The sequence below is a fragment of the Python bivittatus genome, unplaced genomic scaffold (assembly GCF_059951505.1).
Source record: "Python bivittatus isolate LINGU-HERP-01145 unplaced genomic scaffold, Pbiv_v1 ctg000080_np1212, whole genome shotgun sequence".
NCBI classification, from domain to species: domain Eukaryota; kingdom Metazoa; phylum Chordata; class Lepidosauria; order Squamata; family Pythonidae; genus Python; species Python bivittatus.
In genome coordinates, this window is record NW_028277035.1 from 44,091,478 (window position 1) to 44,111,028 (window position 19,551).

A 19,551-nucleotide genomic window follows, 5' to 3' on the forward strand; every position below is an offset into this window, starting at 1 on the left:
ATGTTTTTATTTCTTCCTCCTCCTGTTTTCAAATAGTATTTAATACACCAATAGTTTTTTTTTTAATTCAGTGCCCTTTGAGGAAATTAGGTTCCTGTACTCTAATGTTCAGAAGCTGAGGAGTTTTGTCAGCTTGTTCAGGTAGTGTTAATTGGGCTGTCCTCAAAGGACCATTCGTGTAGGTGAGCACACAGCTGCTACCTTTGGGAACGATGCAAACAGAAGCAAAGGGAACGTGAAGCCAAATACTTTATGGAGATGTGTGTTACCTCTCTTACCTGGCTTTAATAGCTGAATGTCACAAATAACAGCAGGTGCACCGTCTCTGCCACTTTGCTGACAGTTGATGTGCTTTAATTTAAAAGCCTGAGGAGTGCACTTTGGATCAGCAGCTGGCACCTGCACAGCTATGCTGAGGTTGTTCTGTCTGGTCTGCTGCGTTCATCAGCAAGTCTAAACTCTCCCACGGGCCTTGCGTTCTTCCAAAGAATGTGCCTTATTGCTCAACCAGTGTGCATTTGTTGCTCAACTTTTTTGCAGTGGCTCCAGATAAGCTGATTGGTGCAAAGGGTGATGGAGGATGTGCTTGGGTTGCCAGCTATAATTGAAGGCATTTCTGCAAGATGCAGCATATCATGCAGGGATTAAACATTCAGCACCTGACAAAATCCCCACTTCTGTATAGATGTTTTAGGGGTGGCAGCCGGGCTCACACTATTTATCTCCTTTAGTCCATATCTTGTATCTTAATCCATGGCTATGTTGCTTTTGTTGGTTATATTGATTGCAGTTTTATAAAGATCAGCCTGATTCGATGTTGTAAAGCTGCTTTGAAATATTCTACAAAAATTAATGTGGTGAAACCATGACTACAACTTCCTCTTAAGGTAGGCCAGTTGCGCACATTGATGTAATGCTGGAACCTCCCTTTCTCTCTTAATCCTGGCCTGAGGCCCAGAAATCTGAATCATTTTCTTCTTGGGATTGCTAGTACTGTAAGTACTGTAGCTAGAGCCCTCCCTTCATTGTGGACAAGGCCAGTTTGTTTTTCCACTGTTCCCATTAGGTGCGCAAGGGAAGCATATAGAGGCTTGCCACAGGCTCACTATTGTATGATTTAACTTAATATCTAGTTAAAAATAGTTTATTAAGTATCAAAGTAAGGGGCAAAGGGGGAAAAAGAAAGAAGAGAGGAAAATAAAGCAGTAAGATGTTTGTTATCCTTTGCTAAGACCCTTGGAAACAAATCTGCATATTTGCACATTTAGCCAACAGTTCAGCATGCAGCATGCTCGGATATCAAAGAATGCGGTGCCAAAAGAAAAAGGAAACTTATTCTATATTTATTATGAATTGGCAGGATAGACCAACATGTTCGGTTGAATAAGCTGTAGGCAGAAAGGCAATTTTAGCACCCTTTGCAAGTTAGGATATTGGGATAGGAAGGTGTTAATGAAAAAGAAGATTGCTCACTGAGCTGCCAGAAGACTCAAAGACATCAAAGGGTTTCTCACATTCTATATTTGAAAATGTCTTTATTTCAGTGCCCTGGGCAGAAGGAGACTAGCTATGAGGGCTGTATTTATTGTTTTTTGTTTTTTGTTTTTATTAGATTTTTTGTTTTTGAATGAAAGAAAAAATGCTAGGCAAGACAATTCCTCCGTAATAAAGGAAACATGAGAATGCATGCTTTCAGGCCACTTATGTTTATTTCTCCCTGGCTTATGCACATCATCTGTAATACACGGAGATGGAGGTGTTGCATAGCTGGGCCTGTCATTGGCAGTACTGTAAAATTTAAGTTCAGGAGACACAACTTGAGGATTAGCAAATCTTTGGACTATTAAGTTGTGTTTTTTTTTTTTGTACTGTTAGTGGTTTTTCTTCTTCTTGCTGAAAGACAGCATCAATCTAGTTTGCTTGTATACATTGATCTTGTAGCTCTAGAGTTTAATGAACAGGAGGACAGGGCCAATAGCAGAAGCGTCTTTGGATTAGCTTATTACAAAATTGTCTTCTGTTCATCAAAACTTAAAGGATGTGCCTGAAGGTAGAAAGCTGTCTTCTGATGGTAAAGAAAATATGTATTTGGGAGTGAACATAAACTCTTTTGTAAGTGCATATTTTGTTTGACTCCTTTTCTTCTGAGAGGATTCAAAGGACCAGTTTGAAATGTCCTCCTGAGATTGGGGAAGCTGAGCAAATGACTTAGCAAAGGCTACCCAACGTTGCCACCATTCAGGTCTGTCCCATAGCCGCTACATCACACTGCTTCCAAGCACTGTTATCTATTCAGAAACCTCTTTGCGAATGTGCAGTTTTACTACACATGTTATTTAGCAAAAAGTATAAGGACATAGAGAAAAACAACAGTTGTGTCTGATTCCATTTCTCCTGGACTCCCCTTCCACTGAGCAAGGGTTGGAAGGATTTTTGTGACATGTTCCATGAATGTCTTCATACTGGGAATAACTAATTCCTCTTTTTCTTTCTTTGCAGCTCACCCCTGGGGGCAAGGCAGCCCAGGCAGGGGTTGGAGTCGGGGACTGGGTGTTGAGCATTGATGGAGAGAACACCAGCACAATGACCCATATTGAAGCCCAGAACAAGATCCGTGCCTGTGGGGACAAACTCTCCCTCAGCCTAAGCAGGTAAGTGGCTCTCAGGCTGGTGCTGTGGATTCTCTTTTAGGAGCAAGAGGTACATATTGGAAGGATGACTTGCTTTGAACCAGATGTTTCTTTCACTCAGACTCAGTCCTTTTGGATGACATAATATTCTAGGATATCAGCTGGCTTGCCAGCTTTCATTTTGGAATTTAACAAAACAAACAGCCACCTGCTTGCACATTTACATCCTGGAGGTAAAAGCCTCTGAGGCAGACTGCTCTGATGGGGAGCGTAACCTTCATTTTCCGTTTTTCTTTCACAAGGCTTCCAACCACCATATTCCCTGTTTAGAAGCTTTTAAACCAAAGCAATAAGCAATGTAGAACGTTTTAGATCAGAGCATCTGGATTTTTAAACTAGGACTCAGTTGTTCCTGAAATAAAAGTTCATTAGGATTAACAGGAGAGAAATGGAGTAAGAGAGATTAATCGTGATTTTTATCTAACTGGCTGCTTGAATCAGTTCAGTATTGTATTTTACCTTGTAAGCCCCTGGGAGTCTGAATGATAAAGCAGCATATACATTTTATTTTAATAGCAGTAACAATAGTAGCCCAAACAAAGTGGCAGCTCAGAGTTCAAAACTGTTAAGCCCTAATTGTACAGCCCGCAGTACAGATTGGCTTTCCTGCATAACCAGGACGGCCCAGATTCCAGACGTGCATTTTCTCCTGCGGAAAAGGACTTGGGATCGACGGTTTTGCAGTAGCATGACTCCATGTGGATTCCAGCCAAAGCATTCAAGCTGATTTCAGACTACACAAAGGGGACTCCTAGGTGAAAACAGGTGTGGATTTGAAATAATAAACAGTTAACAAGCAAGATGGTGCTGGATGGTATTTCCTGAAAGTTAAGAGGTGGGGAAAATGCCTGCCAAAACAATCTTGCTTGTTAATTGTTTATTATTTCAGTTCCACACCTGTGAAGCAGATAGTGCGAAAATGTTACAGCCAAAATAAATGTAGGTCAGCCAAAATACTGCAAATAAAATTATTTTTGGATGAATGCAGTGCTCGTTGTTGGATTTCCTAAAAGGACATATCGAAAGCGGCAACTAGTACAGAATGTAGTTAGCAGGATGAGTATGTTATTTGTAATGAGTTGTAAAGCCCTTAACTGTCAAATATCAGCTTATCTTCATAACTGCAGTTATCTATATGAACTTGGCAGGTTTTATGATAGGCGCTGGGAGCTCTGTTCTCTGGCTTGTCACTGATGATCTTCTTAATGGTGACGCCAAAATTATGGAATACTGTCCCAAGAGGCCTTCTCATCTCAGAGAAGCAGTTAAGCCGTCTTTCACGGAGTGACTTTTAGAATTTAATTTTTCTGCTGTCTTAATTCTACAGCAGCTTCATTAATTTCCTTACCCGTTGGTGTGATGTTTGCTTGTTGCTGTGATTTTTCTGCATAAAAATCCTAGATAACAATACAGAATTAATAAAATATACACTATAGTATTGCATGCCAGAATACATATGTGTGCTTGATAAGAACCATTGTTTTTGTCATCTGGAAGAGGGGAAGAGTCACCTAATAGGTTTTTTTTTTTTAGAAAGATATGACATGAACTCAAAAAATCCATAATCGCAGTACAAAAATGGCAAGAGCTGTGGAAAAAAATCAATAAAATTTACTCCAAGTTATAATTTAAGGGAAAATTGGTATAAAATGTTGTACAGATGGTATATAACTCCATCAATAATTACCAAGATAGATAAATCATATAACAATCAATATTGGAAATACCATAATAAAGAAGGAACATTTTATCGTATGTGGTGGTCATGCCAAAAACTCAGAAATATTGGAAAGCAATACATCAAAATATTCAGAAAATCCTAAAAATAAAATTTGAACTGAAACCACAAATATTTTTATTGGGTACAATCCCAGAAAACATAAATGAAAAATATTACAGTTTACTAAGATATGTGCTGACAGCTGCAAGAACAAATGTGGCACAATGCTGGAAAAGAGGAGCTTTGCCGACAATATCAGATTGGGAGGCCATAACTGGAGAACGTGCAGCAATGGCAAAATTGACAGTATATATTCATAGTAGAAGTCTGGCCAAATGTAAGCAGTAATGGCTTCCATATATCCTACACATTACACAGCAGAGCAAATTTAGACATTTGGAATATGGTTTTTAGGAAGGTAGTTATGAGACTAATGAAAAATAATTGAATTGAATTTTGAATTCAAAAAGAATTGAAAGAGATACTAGTGATAACCTTAAATGTTTAAGGTAAAGCATGTATATGTAGGTTGTGGTCAGTAGTTGGGGAAAATACCTGGAAGGGAAGGGGAAAATTTATTATTCGAAAGTTCTCCTATAATGTTTTTATTTATGTTTTATTTAAGCTTAGTAGTTGTTTCTTTTTCAATTCAGTTGTTACTATCTAATGCAGACCTTTTTTTCTTTGCATTTCATTATTCTAATAATAAAATATCTTTTTAAAAAATCCCTGTTTGTCAGGGTTTTCTTGTCATATATCAAAAGTACAGGGAAGCACATATATCTGATCTATTTTAGTTTCATCTTATGTCCTTTGTTATTTTCAGCCTGCAAAAGCAGGTTAAACTATACAGATAGTCCTTGTTTAGTGACCACAATTGGGACCAGCAACTCAGTTGTTAGGTGAAGTGGTTGCTAAATGAAACTGACTCTGCTTACGATCTTACTTCAGCTTTCCTTTGCTTTACAGACCTGCAAAGGTCGTAAATGAGGATTGGTTGCAATGTTACTTTTTCATCACTGTCGTAACTGTGAACAGTCACTGTCTGAGGCAGTCGCTAAATGAGGACTACCTGTAAAGTCTTTGCTACTGTTTTGGCAGCATTGAAGTACATACAGTATGCAAACACCCAGAGTGATATTTACAAGAGAGTGATTTGAACTGACTGAATCTTTTTTTTTAAGAGAGTAAATTAGAATGCAAAGGAGAAATATTATTTCTTCACTGCAGAATTTCCAGACAATCTGGGAAAAAATGAATGGACTCATTAAACTGTCTAAATTCTCATGACTGTTCTCTCCCAAAGCATCCTCTGGCACTTTCCAGATGCCTCATGGTGTGAAAGGAGCTGGACTGATGATACTAATTTGCTTTAGCTTTCCATGGTTACAAACGGTTGCAGCAGTGTAAATCTCTTGCAGCAAAGGTGGTGACTTGCAGAAAACTTTGCCTGTAAATTGTATAGCTGAACTGAACTTGTTAGGCAGAGCCTCTATTAACAACAGTTTTTCTCTTGCAGAGTTCAGAACCTCCTAGGCAAACCTCAGAAGGTGCGTGCGCAGCTGTTTCTCTCTAGGTCTCTCACTTCTCTTTGGGAGACTGTGAAATAAGGTTGGGGGTGATATCCTAGCATCTCCTAGATGTTAAGAAGAAAACTGAAATACATGGATAATGTATTTCAAAACCCAGAATAATAAATGTCCCAACATAGTTTGGGTAGAGACGTGAAAAATATTCTACAATTGGAAAGTTCTGACCATGAAACATTTTGCCCCCAGAGCTAGACAATCTTTGTTCAGATAGTTATTTTAATATCCAAAAGAATGGTAGATATATGTGTCTTGAGCTTTGAAGGCTTACGGTGAGCCTTCTTAAGTCTAAGTGGACATTCATGCTGAGTTGCTGAATAATTCCAGTTGGTGCTTCTCAGCAATCAATAGAAATTCTTTTTTTTTTTTTTTCCTTTTTGCATCTGTTTCTGGTAAACCTTCTCTTCTTTGAACTAACCTGGTGTTTTAATCTGGGTCTAAGTGTGATGTTCTCCTGATACAGGATGGCAATTTAAGGAACTGTAGAATACAGTATTTTTTTTTCAGCCTTCCTGAATTTTTGGCTTATTGTTAGCTTCTTTTTAAATTATACTTCAGAACTTCCAGAAGTCAGGAATTGGAAATGGGTGTTACACTAGTGTAGCTGGGTACAATTTTCAAAGGCAAACTGGGATATAATCTTGAAGCTGCCTGGCTTAGGGGCTTGGAGCTGCAAGTAGGGTCATGTTGATCCCTGAATCGAGTCTTTGCTTCACACCGGAGTGAGGCAAATGGGCAGACCATGGAGAGGGATAGTCTTTCCAAGATCTTGGTAGGGCTGCCTTGGGAGATGCCCATTCATGTTTTCAGGTCCGTTGGTGGAAGAGGGAAATGAGCTGAGGGTAGAGAAAGAGATATGCATGGTCTGGTTTTGCTCCTTAAAGCCACAGCATGTGCCCGTGTAAATGCCTGTTTCCGCTGTCTGGATGGAAGGCAAGGCAGGAGCGTCTTTTGCATTGACTGCCTCCCTGTGCACCCTCTAGGCAGCTGTTGAGGGGTCCTTTCTGCCCTTGAAGGGGTTTGCTGAACCAGGCAATGCCAGTTTGGGAGTAGGCAGATAGAGATAAGACAGGGTGGACCAGTGGCTACGTTGTGGCTGCTCCGTGCCAGGGTGTGTGAGCTTGGGTTCATGGCCTTGGTGCTCCAAGAGAACTCGTGAGTTGCCTGGCTTCCATCTGGGACACTGTGGCCTCTGGCTCTGCCTGATAATTGGGTGCTCTTGCATGTTGCCTGCTAGGCCAGCTTGGGCATTGTCGTTTTGTCTTCTGTTTAGGATGCACTCCCTTCTTCTCAGCCCCCCAAATACAACTTCACTCCCAGTTCTGCCCTCAACAAGACAGCCCGGCCCTTTGGAGTTAACCCTGCTCCAAGCACTCAACCTGGGCTGGTGACGAAACCTGTGCGGTATGTTCCCCCTGCATCCGTCTGCACCACACAGCACAATGGGTATGTTGCTGTGCTTCTGGCCATCCAGGATGGGGTGGGGGTGGAGTAGTAATGTGATTGGGAAGCTCTGCACACTGGCCCTCCTCTGCCTATTCCCTGCATGTAAACTTCTGCATGTGTGGCTTTCCACCGAGGGGCACTGGGTGGGTAAGAATGTCCCTCCTCCCCCTTAGAAAAATGTAAACCTCTGATGTTGCAGTGACCTCTTGTGGCTGGAAATGATATTGCAATGCCTAAATAAAACCGTTCCCCAATTTAATGATGTTCAATCCAGGATGTCAGATTGACAACCCAGTAAGTTGTGATTTTAATGATAACGTCTCACTTTTTAAAGACTCCTCTTCCATGTTCTGGACAACCCAATAGATGCAGCTGAAATATAATGCTATGCCCCATGGAAAATGCCTACCTATAATTCTTTTTACCATTCAACTCAAAATAATTCTTATGTTAGACAGTTTAATTGTAATGGTAGCATATTATGGCAAGTTAGCTTCATCTGTATGTTCAGAATTATCAGATTATGGGTTATATATTTTTATTTAAATAGACTGAATGTGATTTCTGGATGTCTTTGAAATTTTGCACCCTCATACACTCCCTGATTGCAGCGTAAATAGCTCTCGATCTGAAAGACAGAAGTTTTGATAAATACAGGTCTGAAGTATAGTTCTATTCAGCCTAAAGCTGTACATTTCCAACAAGTTACTGAGAAACAGACTTGAGATGCCAAGATGTTTTCTGTTGAATGAAGAACAAAAATACCATTCTAAGAGCAGCAATCTTAACTTGTAAACTCAAATTTCCAGTTTATTAAGACAAATGTTAAAATGAAAAGTATACAATACAAAGAAAATGCACATAAAACACAATTAACATGCTGTGGTATCTTGTTGTCCCAACCTTAAACTGGTACCTCTGTCTCGACTCCACGTGAGAGAGGTGGGGATTTTTTAAAACATCTTTTAGGCTGTTGCCATTTGACTTTCTGCCTTCTCTTCTATGGAATATTTAGGTTCTTTTCCTTGTTAGCTTTGCAAATTTTGACCAGAATAGGATCACAAGACTGGAGAAACAAGATGATCAGTTAATGCAGAGATAAGAAGTCAGGGTGGTACAATGGGTGGAAGGGATGCTGGATGGTTGGGGATTAATTTAGGAATATTATTAAGCTTCAGATAAGGAGCGGGGAAAAGAATACGCTTGAAATCAGCAACATTGGCTGCTTTTTCTGCCAGGATGAGCTGCTGATGTGTGGAAGTCAACCCTAAGTGTTTAACTGCATGCAGTCTGTGTTCAGATGTTGCTGAAAATAATTATGCTTTAGGTGGGCTCCTCTAATTTGGTGCATTCAACTGGTTCTTGCCTTATTTATTTATTTATATTAGCTAATCAGTGGTACTGGTGGAATAGTGAGAATACTTAGTTGCTTCAGTATAACTTCATTTCCCTAGCAAGGAATAGCTTCTGTGCAACAGTGTCTAGTGTAGAAGGAGTTGTGAAAACTCACTGTGAACTGACCAGATCTTTCTTTCTAGTTTTCAGCAAAAGGCTTCTATAAACTTTCTGTCACCTGCATGTAGGTATAACTGTTGAGGCCTGTTCTTAACTTGTTTGGAAATGAGAACTTTTAGGAAGTAAAGGTTTTTCTTTGGATGGGACATTCTTGTCCCAGATTTTACATGGACTCATTGAACCTTTATTGTACATGCTTGGAAGCTTTTGATGCTGGAATTATGTGCATTAAAAAAAAAAACATTCTCATGTGATCTCATGCTAATGATAGGCAGCTTTCTCCAGCTTGATGTCTTCCAGATGTGTTGGACTGCACCACACAACATCAACATCCTTAGCCAGCACTGTCATAGCCTATGATGTCTGGTGATTACACCTGTCATGATTTAATGTACTCTTTCTCAAATTGATGCCCTCCAAATAAGCTGAGGCTTCAGTTCCTGGTATTCCTGGTTAACACGGGTGTCATGCTAGGTATAATAGAAGCGGGGGGGGCATGGATAGAGGAGTGTCATTGGCATCAAAATGGTGGGCATGACTGGGTGATCAAAGCCTTGCTCCTTTTTACCTGCCTGCAGCGCATGTTAAAAAGGGATGGGGCTTCAGTCATCTGGTTGCGCCTGCCGTTCTGGTGCTGTTGACTCCCCTGTGGATGCTCTGATTGAAGGCCACCTGTTGCCTTCACAGAGAGGGTAGGGGAGCATTGTTTTCTCTGCCTTTGACTCTAATCTGTCTGCCTTTCCTGTCTTTTTTCTCTTTCCCTTTTTCTCTCCTGCAGGCACTGAATCCTGACAAGTTAGTAAGCTTTTGGTCTTCTCTGTAACTTATATATAAGCCTTTTTGCTCATTTGCATGATATTTTCCATGTCAGGTTCCTCATTTCCTGTCTTACCCCCCTTCAGGGGAAGCATGGTTGTGACGGGAGTGGGAAATTCTCCCCTCCTAAAGAAATCCCAAGTTTGTTTGGATGGACGGGGGCAGAGAGCTTCAAAGGCCACAACAGGCTTAGATGGGAAGACCTGTTTTCACCTAGCAAGAAAAGCAAAACTTATTTGTGCCCTCTTGACCAAATCCTCTTGGATCATGCTGGAGCCCCTCCGAAGGTCCCATTTCTGCCATTTTCCTGGGAACTAATTGGAGGTGAATAGGCCTCTTTATATGGCAATGCGGCAGTTAGAACATGGAAGCTGCCCTAAGGCCAAGGGGGCCGAAAGGTTTGACTTCCAAAAGAGGATTCTGGTGCTTCTGCTGGGGGCTGGGAGAGCGGTGGTGCTCTCAATAGTGTACATTCATCTATAGCTGTGCCTCCCTGACCTAGATAAGGGTGAGGAATTGGTGCTAAATTTGGCAGGGAGCTTGTGGCTTCTCTCCTCCCCAGTGAAGCTGCAGATATCTCCAGGGGCATTAGCTGCTCCCTCTGAGCAGCAGAGATGTGAATGTTCTTGCTATGTTGGGGGGGAATAATATTTCTTATCTGACCAGTACTTTGCTTTCTCTTATCCTTTGCTGTTCCTGGCCTCAGGGTGACTGTTCACCCACCTGAGGTGAAGGCTGTGCCCCCAAACAAACCCCCACCTGATTATGGAGATTACTACCTGGAGGACCAGTAAGACTTGGGAACAGGGTCAGGGGCTGGGATGACAATGTCAGTAAAGTTTTCATCGTGCATCTTGTATTGTGTGGGGGTGCTCTTGCCTCATTGTAGCTTGCAAATGTTCCTCTCCCAATAGTTATGGAGAACAATCCCTGAGATACCCATGGCTACAATTCAAGTCTTTAGGTGTGTTTTTAAAAAACTCAGGTTGAGGGGGTATATTAGAGCATCACCTGACAAACTGTCAGGTTCAGCCCAAGAATCACAATGAGACAGTCCAGAAATCAACTCAGCTTCTTTATTAGCTTGCAGCTAATAGACAGAATCTCGCCAGACTGACTCTAATCCCCCCAACAACAGCAACTATAACCACCATGCCCTTAGGGAGGGGCCAGTCTCCTCCTCTTGACTTTCACACAGTCCGTCTGGGGGCTGAGGAACCTCTCCTCCCCCTCCCAGCAACCTTGAAGCTCCATTCCAGAACCCTCCCCGCTCATGCCTTCCATCACACAAACTAGGCTACTGTATGACATGGGAGCCTAAGATTTAACACCTGTCTCTCACAAAGTCAAACATTGGTCTGGCTAGCTCTGGGACTTCCTAATCCAGCAGCACTGGAGTAGTTTGTTAACAGACTCAGTACTTTGTTAGCTCAGAATCAACATGCCATCCCCATGAAGCAGTTCCCAGTTCATGTTCAACTCCTGATTACAGTTTACATACCTGTTGCATTGTTCCAGTCCTTGGAAAAAAAATCCAGTTTTTCCCCAATAAAGTGATTCCCTTGTGGAATCCAGACATTTCCAGATACTTCTCTCTTTGGCCATTCTTTAGGTGAGGATTAATGAGTTCATGCTTTCTTTGACCATTCGATTTTCTCTACTGCTTTGCCTGTCCTTGGGTTTGTAGTCCCCCTCTATGAATCAGGGAGTCAAGTCCCATCTCTTCCCTTTTCAGAGATCCAGTTGGAACCCTCAGCCAGGTCCTAAAGGCTATGAACCATCCTTTCTCCTCCTACCCAGCCATATTGGTTGAATTACAAATGGCTTCTGTTGTGTTTATAGCTGACAATCAGAGGTTTCTGGTGCTGTTTGGGGTGGGAACCACTAACTTTTGTTTTCTGTCTGTAGAGAGGGGTTGCCAGGACAGACACACACAAACAGATCATCTTTCCTTGCTTCTCAGGACTTTTGAAGGAATTTCTTACAATCTGCTGGCTGTGCTGGCACAGATTCTCCCTTTGCCCTGTCCTGCAGAAGAACTTCCATGCATTGGTGGGCTTGGGAAAAAACAATTCTGGGAGTTGAAGTCCACCTGTCTTAAAGTTGCCAAGGTTGAAAAACACTGCACCAAACAGATCCTTCGTATTCAGACGCAGTGTATCCTGGAGTATCAGATGTGAGACAGCGGCTGCTGCTTTACATCAGGGATGGTCAGCCCACAGGCTTCCTGGTCATACAGTGTGCAGCTCCTCAGATCCCATCCACTTTTACTGCTGACCAGCTATTAGAAAACCAGTTGCCACTGATGCTAACAATGACAAACTAGGTCTGTAGCCCTCACCAGTCAGATGATTAGTCCCTGATGGAAAATGTGCCCTTCTGCTTGAAGGATGTGCAAATTCAATGGCTTCCCATTTCCTCCCAGAATATGGTTACCAGAATTCCTTCCCAGCAAATGGAATCACAAAGGGAAGGGTATTAAGCAGCCCTTCAGAGCCTTCACCCTCCAGATTTGTTAAGATTGCAGCTCCCAGGATTCTCAGCCACATGCAGGTCTAGCTGATATATTTCTTTAGCCACAAAAAATTAACCAGTGTAGGCAGGGAGCGATGGGGATGAGCTTCAGGATCTCATATTACTCTATCCTGTTCTTTAGAGTGGCCAAGTCTTGATTCATGGCTGGCTCTTGGCCTCATTGCTCTGTGTGTTTGTGTGTGTGTGTGTACACATGTTTGTGTGCAATGCATGCCTGGCAACTGCTCCTTTTAGTGCAGCTCTGGCTGAGCGCCCTTGTCTGTTTATAGGCACTCTCTGCGGCTGGTGAGCCTGCCAGCTTTCCTCCCCAGCGACTCCAGTAAAAAGAGACTTATTGAGGACACCGAGGACTGGCGACCACGGACTGGGACTACTCAGTCCCCTTCTTTCCGTATTCTGGCCCATATCACAGGCACAGAATTCAGTAAGTGCCCCCTTGGTGGGGACTGTTTAGGGGGCACAACAAGCTTTATTTTTCCATCTCTGTCAGTGGCCAGTTCCAGCTAGAGACTTAGTGGAAATTGCAATCTTTTGATACCTGCAGCTTCAGGAAAAAGGTGCAGTGATGCCTGAGATTTGGTGGCAGCTCTGGCCCTTCTCCCACTTGGTCTCTATGGTCAGAGTCAGGTGTTTGCATTCTCTCCCCTCCTCCTCTCTCCCATCCCTGTGGATGCTCCCTTGGCCTATGCAGTCTGTCTGGGGGTGCAGCTGAATGCTCTGCAGGTACCTCCTCCTGCTTCCCTCTCCCCAACTGCTAAGCCCAGGCCCCATCTCTCTTGGGGATAGCCTTAATTAAGTTTCAGATTTTCTTTCCATCTACCAACCTGGTTGGCTCAAACTCTGATCCTCTCTCTTTCTCCTTTCCTTCTGCTGCTGCCAGTGCGAGATCCAGATGATGATCATCTTAAGGCGGCCAGGTAAGAAGGGCCAGATCTTTGGGGCTTGGTTTTCTTAGATTTGGGAGAGAGGATTTTTGCCTGATTTCCTCAAGTGCTAGAGATGCCAGATGACATGATTTTAGGGTTACAGACCTGCTTTTAGAGATGCTTTTCTCCCTTTTTAAAGATAGTTCATACAATATATCCATAGTTAACTTAACCATGGTTTATCAAGCCAGTTTTCTGGGTTCACATGAAGCACTGGATCCTAAACTAACATCCTAAATTGTGGTTGGCTGATTTGAGGTGTTGTATGAACACACTTCATAGCATTACTGTCTGCTGAGGCAGACAGAGAGAAATCCTTTTTCTCCTTGGGGATGGGCTGCTATTGAAAAGCTTGGGCAGTACATGAAATGTCTTCTGCTTCTCTCTCTCTCTCTGTCTCTGTCTCTGTCTCTCTCTCTCTCTCTCTCAACCAAGCATTACTTTTTCCTCTCCACCGTCTGCCTTCCCTTTCATTTTCTTTTTCTAGAGAAAAGTTTGTCTTGGACCTTCGGAGCCCCCGTTACACTCACCTGCGTGACTGGCACCACCACCGATCAGCTACCTCTCTGAATGTGCTCTCCTAGGAAGTGTAGAATGATCCTGTCTTGCTCTTCTGACTCGACCCTTCTGTTAATTGTATGCAATGCAGATGTTGTAGGGAGGATGCATTTCTGTCTGTTTCCTTCTGACTGTTGAGTGTAAATTGAAAATAGGAAGTCCCCACAACTCCTAGAATGTAATGATTGATCTGTGTTGGAGAATTACTTAGTTAGGAACTAGAAATAAGCAAGAGGCCCCTGTTTCATGGACTTGCACTTTGAATTCCATGCCTTACTTCCTGTCCTCTATGGAAAGAGACTTTATGATCCAGCTTTACTGTTGAAGAGGAGGACTGGTTCTCCAACCTTAAAAATGTTCTGATAGAAGGAAGCTATTTCCACTGAAGTGGGAATTATTTCCTGAATTAAGAAACTGCATTTACTCATATATAGCTGGTATATTCTACCAATGCAAGATCTTCTGGATTTCTCAGACTGGCCTTGTTATAGGAGCTGTCAAAGTTTTCCCTCCTGGATAAGCATTACAGAAAAAGTGGTTCTCTTTAGCCATTTATTTGTTTGGGTTTTTATTTATTTATGACATTTATAAGCTTTCTTCCATTTATAGCCTTCTTCCAAGGAATGTAAGGTCACATACATAGCTCTCTGCCCTTTCCTCACAATGTAGTCAGATGGGCTAGGTAGAGGGAGAATGACTGGCCCAAGGAAATATAGTGTAATTCATGGCAAAATCGAGATTTAAATCTCCTTCGGCAGCATACTATTCCATATTCTTGGAATAGTAAGGGTTGCACAGTCTAACTTTACCATTTTCTTATATAGTTTCTCAGCACTGGACTGGAAATGAATAAAAACTCCTCTCCAGATAATCCCTTTCTGCCTCTCCACAACTGTAAGAGCAAATGGTCTTCCCTCTGGTCTTCTACCCTGCCATGGTTATCCTTTTCCTCTCTTTGGTCCCTTGGCTGTGAGTGTTGGCTTGTGTCTTCTACCTTCAGGAAAGGGCAGACATTCCTTTGTGGAGTCCTTGGTGCTCTCTGAGCTTGATTGATTGCAGACTTCTCATTACCCAACTAGGTAACATCATCAGTGCTAGTGAGAGTGGGGTTTGCTCCCTGTTTATACAGGTAGTCCTCGCTTAATGACTGTTCATTTAGTGACCATTCAAAGTTACAATGGCACTAAAAAAGTGATGACCAGTGCCCGAAATTGCGGCTGTCACAGCAACCCCACGGTCACATGATCGCGATCCAGGTGCTTGGCAACTAGCTCACATTTACAACAGTTACAGTGTCCCGGGGTTACATGGTTGCCATTTGCAACCTTCCCAGCCAGCTTCCAGCAAGCAAAATCAATGGGAAACCGTGTGATTCGCTTAATGACCACATGATTCACTTAACGACTGCAGCGATTCACTTAACAACCACTGCAAAAAGGTCGTAAATTGGGTCCGATCACATGATTTACTTAACAACCACATCGCTTAGTGACCTAAATTCTGGTCCTAATTGTGGTTGTTAAGCGAGGACTATCTGTATACAGTAGCTTGCCCTACCAGTTTTGGTGGGGGTGTGGTTTTCTCCTTGGTTGTTCCTTGATTAGAGTATTGTTTTTTGCTTGTTTGTCTGGTGTTAATCCCTAATTATCTGCTGGAGAGGATGTGTTCTGGTCTTTTTGCTTCCTTCTTAGATCTCTTATTATCTCCTTTGAATGGTCTGTAAATGTGGTTTGTCTCTATGTGTCTATTAATGGCTGATGTGTCTGAGTACCAAGCTTCCAGGAATTCTCTAGCGTTTTTGGATTTAGCTTGGTCTAGGATACTCACAGTTTCCCAGTTGAAACTATGGTTGAGTCTGTCCAAGTGTTGTCAAATTAAGGAGTTTTCATTGTGACTTCTGACTGCTAGTTGGTGTTCATGGATGTGCTCTGCTTGTCTTCTCCCTGTCTGTCCTACATTCAATACACCAAGACATTCCTCTCTTGGTAGGCCGTTGAGATCTTGAGAGATTGCAAAGTATTTTGCTGCCCATAATTTGATTAGAGATGTCTGTTTTACACTTGAACTATTACTAGGATGCCTTAATTTGCAAAAACCAACCATGTTTGTGAAGTGCAATACTCTTCAAGATGCTCTTGCTGGGATCAGAGCAGACCCTAGGAAAAGGGGTGAATTGCTCTGTAAGTATCTCTTTCTGCATCTAGAATGTCCTTTTCCCTAGTGCAGGGCACGTCACATGCTCCTTTCTGTTGTAAGAGAATTGTAATTGTATCAATGTTTTGTCTACATGCATGATACAGAATTCAGCTACTATCTATACAGTGCTATAACCTCCCACTCCCTGAGTGCCTGAAACCTACTTAAGATTTTGCAGTCTAGGTGGAGGCTCACTTACTACTTTCCATTTTGTAGTAAAAATAAATGCTTCTATTCTCATAACTGGCTCCTGCCTATTTATTACTGTATCTGCTACTGAAACTGGGGGTGCTGAGTCATTTCTGAACTAAGCCAAGGCGTGGGTGAAGAATTGTTCTTCAGTGGAGTGTCAGCCTATGTGTCATCTGAAAGGTCACTTAGGATGCAGTTGGGAAAGCAGTCTCTGTCCACTTACAAGCTTGGAGTTTCCTCACTTCCTCAACAGTCACTGCTGGTTGACTTCAGTCTCCATGCCCTGGGGGTTAGGTTCGGAAGGATAAGAGGATTCATGGCCTCTGTGACAACTGGCAACCATAGGCTTGCCCCAAACAGTCTCTGCCCCTACACATGCAGGCGGGCATACACTGAACATGAATGTTCCTCAGAACAGTGGTGCTGTGATCTGAATGTGGAGAGCATATCTATCTATCTGTTGTGATCAGCCCATTTCCTGGTCCATTTGAGATGTATTGCCACTGAGGAATTCTGCAGGCCATGGCAACCTATTAGAATGGTCTGTCCAAGGCATCTGATGGATCCAGCAGGTTTCTGGAAGGCACTTGAGAAATTTCTCTGCGCCTGGTAGACACTTTCATTTATTGCCTGGTTGACTTCTGGCTTCGGGAAGTGACTCGGGCTCTTGACAAGATTGCACTCACTGCTCCTAAAGTGCCTTTTAGTTTTTTGCGGTGCTCTGAGAGAGACGAAGCAGCAAATGTGACACTTGGAGTGTTGGTGGAAAAAAACGGACTCAACCTGAGTATGGGTGGGAGCTCAAACTCAAGCCTACACCATGGCAATAAAAAAGTGCAGTTCTCTATTGGTGCATTGGTGGGCTGTTGACTAGCAGCTTTATTTAGGATGTCTAGTTCTCTCTTGGGGAGCAGGAATAGGAATACTTCCCTCCTGGCCACTGTGGCTGTTTCACCAAAAAGAGAGTCACTTGCAGGCCTCTACACTGAACAGGCAGGAGAAAGAGATGCAAGAATTTGAACATTGATTGGACTATATGTAGAATTTGCATTTAATTCTCAGCAATTGCTGGAATTCTTTTGTAATGGCTTCTTAGCTTTTCCACAGTAAGTCAGAGGTTCTCGTATCTTTGTGTGCTTATCTGTTCTAGTCCAGCTCACTGGGAAGAAGTCTGACAAGGATTCATTAGAGAGTGCTCTAGAAGAAGCAGATTATTTGAATGTATTTCAGTTAAAGTACAGTTTTCAGCATGGGACAGAGATGAAATTGGCCACTCCCGCTGATGATTTTGTTGAGATTTGGACAGAAGTAGTACATCCTTCCTGATATTTTAGACCTTTCTGTGGCCTTCAAGGCCATTGATTATGGGGATTGTAAGTATTGTTTTATAGTGGTACTGTTTCTTCCTTAGATCCAGTTGATTGTCATTGGGAGAACAGTTTGGCTCAGTGACCAGGATTTGGTCTTCTCCAGCCTGCTTTTTAGCATCTACATAAAGCTGCTGGGAAAGGTAATCCACTGGTCATGAGTGAGATATTAATATGCAGATGATACTCAATTGTATAGTATCACCCGGGGCCTGCCAGAGATGCCATTAATGTCTTGACCTGGTGTCTGGAGGTTTTGGGGACCTGCATAGAATAAAACAGGAGGTTAAAATTGAATCCAATAAGTTGCTGTTTGTTCATTGAGGTTCTCTGTCGGTTCCAGTGTTTTCTCGGGGTGGGGGGACACTATGCTTGAAGGAGGTGGTCTGTAACATCGGGTCCTCCCGGGCTCATGGCTGCTACTGGATGAGATGGCAGATAGGAGCTATGGTTAGGGCCTCTGTCTAGTTTCAGCTGGTGTGCCAGTTGCAGCCCTATCTAGAGTGGGACTATAATGGAGACTCATGCCCTCATTAGTACTTGTTTGGAATATTGCAGTGTGGTCTACATGGATTGCTTTTGATGACCACTCAGTAACTGCAGTTGGTTCAGAACACAGTGGTCCGTTTGCTATCTGGCATTTTTTACCATCAGCATATTATACCTGTACTGTGAAACCTCCAGCAGAGCAAACTGCTGTTTTTAACCATAACACACTTAATAGTTTGCCACCTTGCAAAACCATCTTCTCCAATGAGAATTGACCCATCCAGTACATCTATCCTGGGGAAATATGCTGATGGCATCCCATATTTGTGAGGTGAAGTAGTTGAATCCAGGAGACGTTTCTTAGTAATGGTGCAAGTATTCTGGAATAGCTTCCCATTGGAAGCTAGATTAGCTTGGTCTGCAATAGCTTTCCGTAAGTTAATGAAGATGGAGTTCTTCTACATCAGTGTTTCTCAACCGTGGCAACTTGAAGATGTGTGGACTTCAACTCCCAGAATTCCCTAGCCAGCAAACTGACTGGGGAGTTCTGGGAGTTGAAGTCCACACATCTTCAAGTTGCCAAGGTTGAGAAACAGTGTTCTAGACTGTTGTTTATGAATTGATTATTGTTGCTTTCCCCATTTTCTTTATATTTTGTGTTTTACTATGGATATTTTAATTATTATTGTATTGTCTGATTTTTATTGCACTATTAACAGCTGTGAGTCCTTGGAAGTTATGGCTGTATATACATTTAAGAAATAAACAAGTATTTTCAGGTGCTGTTTTATCTTGGCTCCCTTGGGATACAGGAGCCTATCAGCAATCAGGAGCTTCCTTTTCTTCATTATTTTCTAGGATTACATTATTAGGTAGTGAGCAAGAAACTTGGTTGAGCCTTCTATTCTTGTCATGGAGCACAAATGCCCTTTAGGCAAATCATTGTAGGATTGGACTAGAGGTAAAAGTGCACGGGGGTTTTTAAAAAAGGACAAAATCCCTTGAACTACAGCAGAATAACCACTGCATGGTCTCTGCAATGTGCCAGCATTCCTTTGTTCTTTTCAGCTTGGAAGAAGGATGTGGTGCTGATGTTGCTGAGGGGGATCTTAAGTGTGAGGAACAATCTGTGTTAAAAAGAGAGAGGGAGAGAGAAACCTCTGTTTCCTGCCTGGTGATAGAAATATAAGTGAAATTCCCCAAACATGACAGTCTCTGATGTGAAGAAATTTTGCAGTGTTTTAAAGAGGGAGGGGTGATCACTTTCAGATCTACAGTCCATCACTTGCAGTCAGAATGGCAGAGTTTAGATAAAATTACATACCACAGTTGTTCTTGCATGGGGTGGAGGTTGTGCTTACACCCTGAGGTGCTTTGTTTCAGCCCATCCCAGTTGGCTACCTAAGAAAGGGAAAGGGAAAGAATTGATGAACATCCTGGAGTGTGTGTGTTTTATTCTCCCTTTCTTGGAGCCGCTTAAGAGAATTCCCTGCCTCTTACAGTTTGTTTGAC

The 19,551-nt window shown here is 42.4% G+C and overlaps 1 protein-coding gene across 5 annotated transcripts in view; it reads left to right on the forward strand.

Annotated features, from left to right (window-relative positions):
- Positions 1 to 19,551, forward strand: part of PDLIM7 (PDZ and LIM domain 7) — a 50,019-nt gene that overhangs the window by 23,677 nt on the left and 6,791 nt on the right. For 3 of the 5 annotated variants that reach the window (XM_007420308.3, XM_007420309.3, XM_088133941.1), the window contains exons 3-5: positions 2,500 to 2,651; positions 5,930 to 5,960; positions 7,273 to 7,445. In XM_007420308.3, coding sequence (XP_007420370.2) covers positions 2,500 to 2,651; positions 5,930 to 5,960; positions 7,273 to 7,445 — 356 coding nt within the window. Of the gene's footprint in view, positions 1 to 2,499; positions 2,652 to 5,929; positions 5,961 to 7,272; positions 7,446 to 9,738; positions 9,756 to 10,482; positions 10,567 to 12,580; positions 12,736 to 13,191; positions 13,229 to 19,551 lie in introns of all 5 variants that reach the window. The other 2 variants (XM_088133942.1, XM_025164539.2) reach the window with 2 other exon arrangements.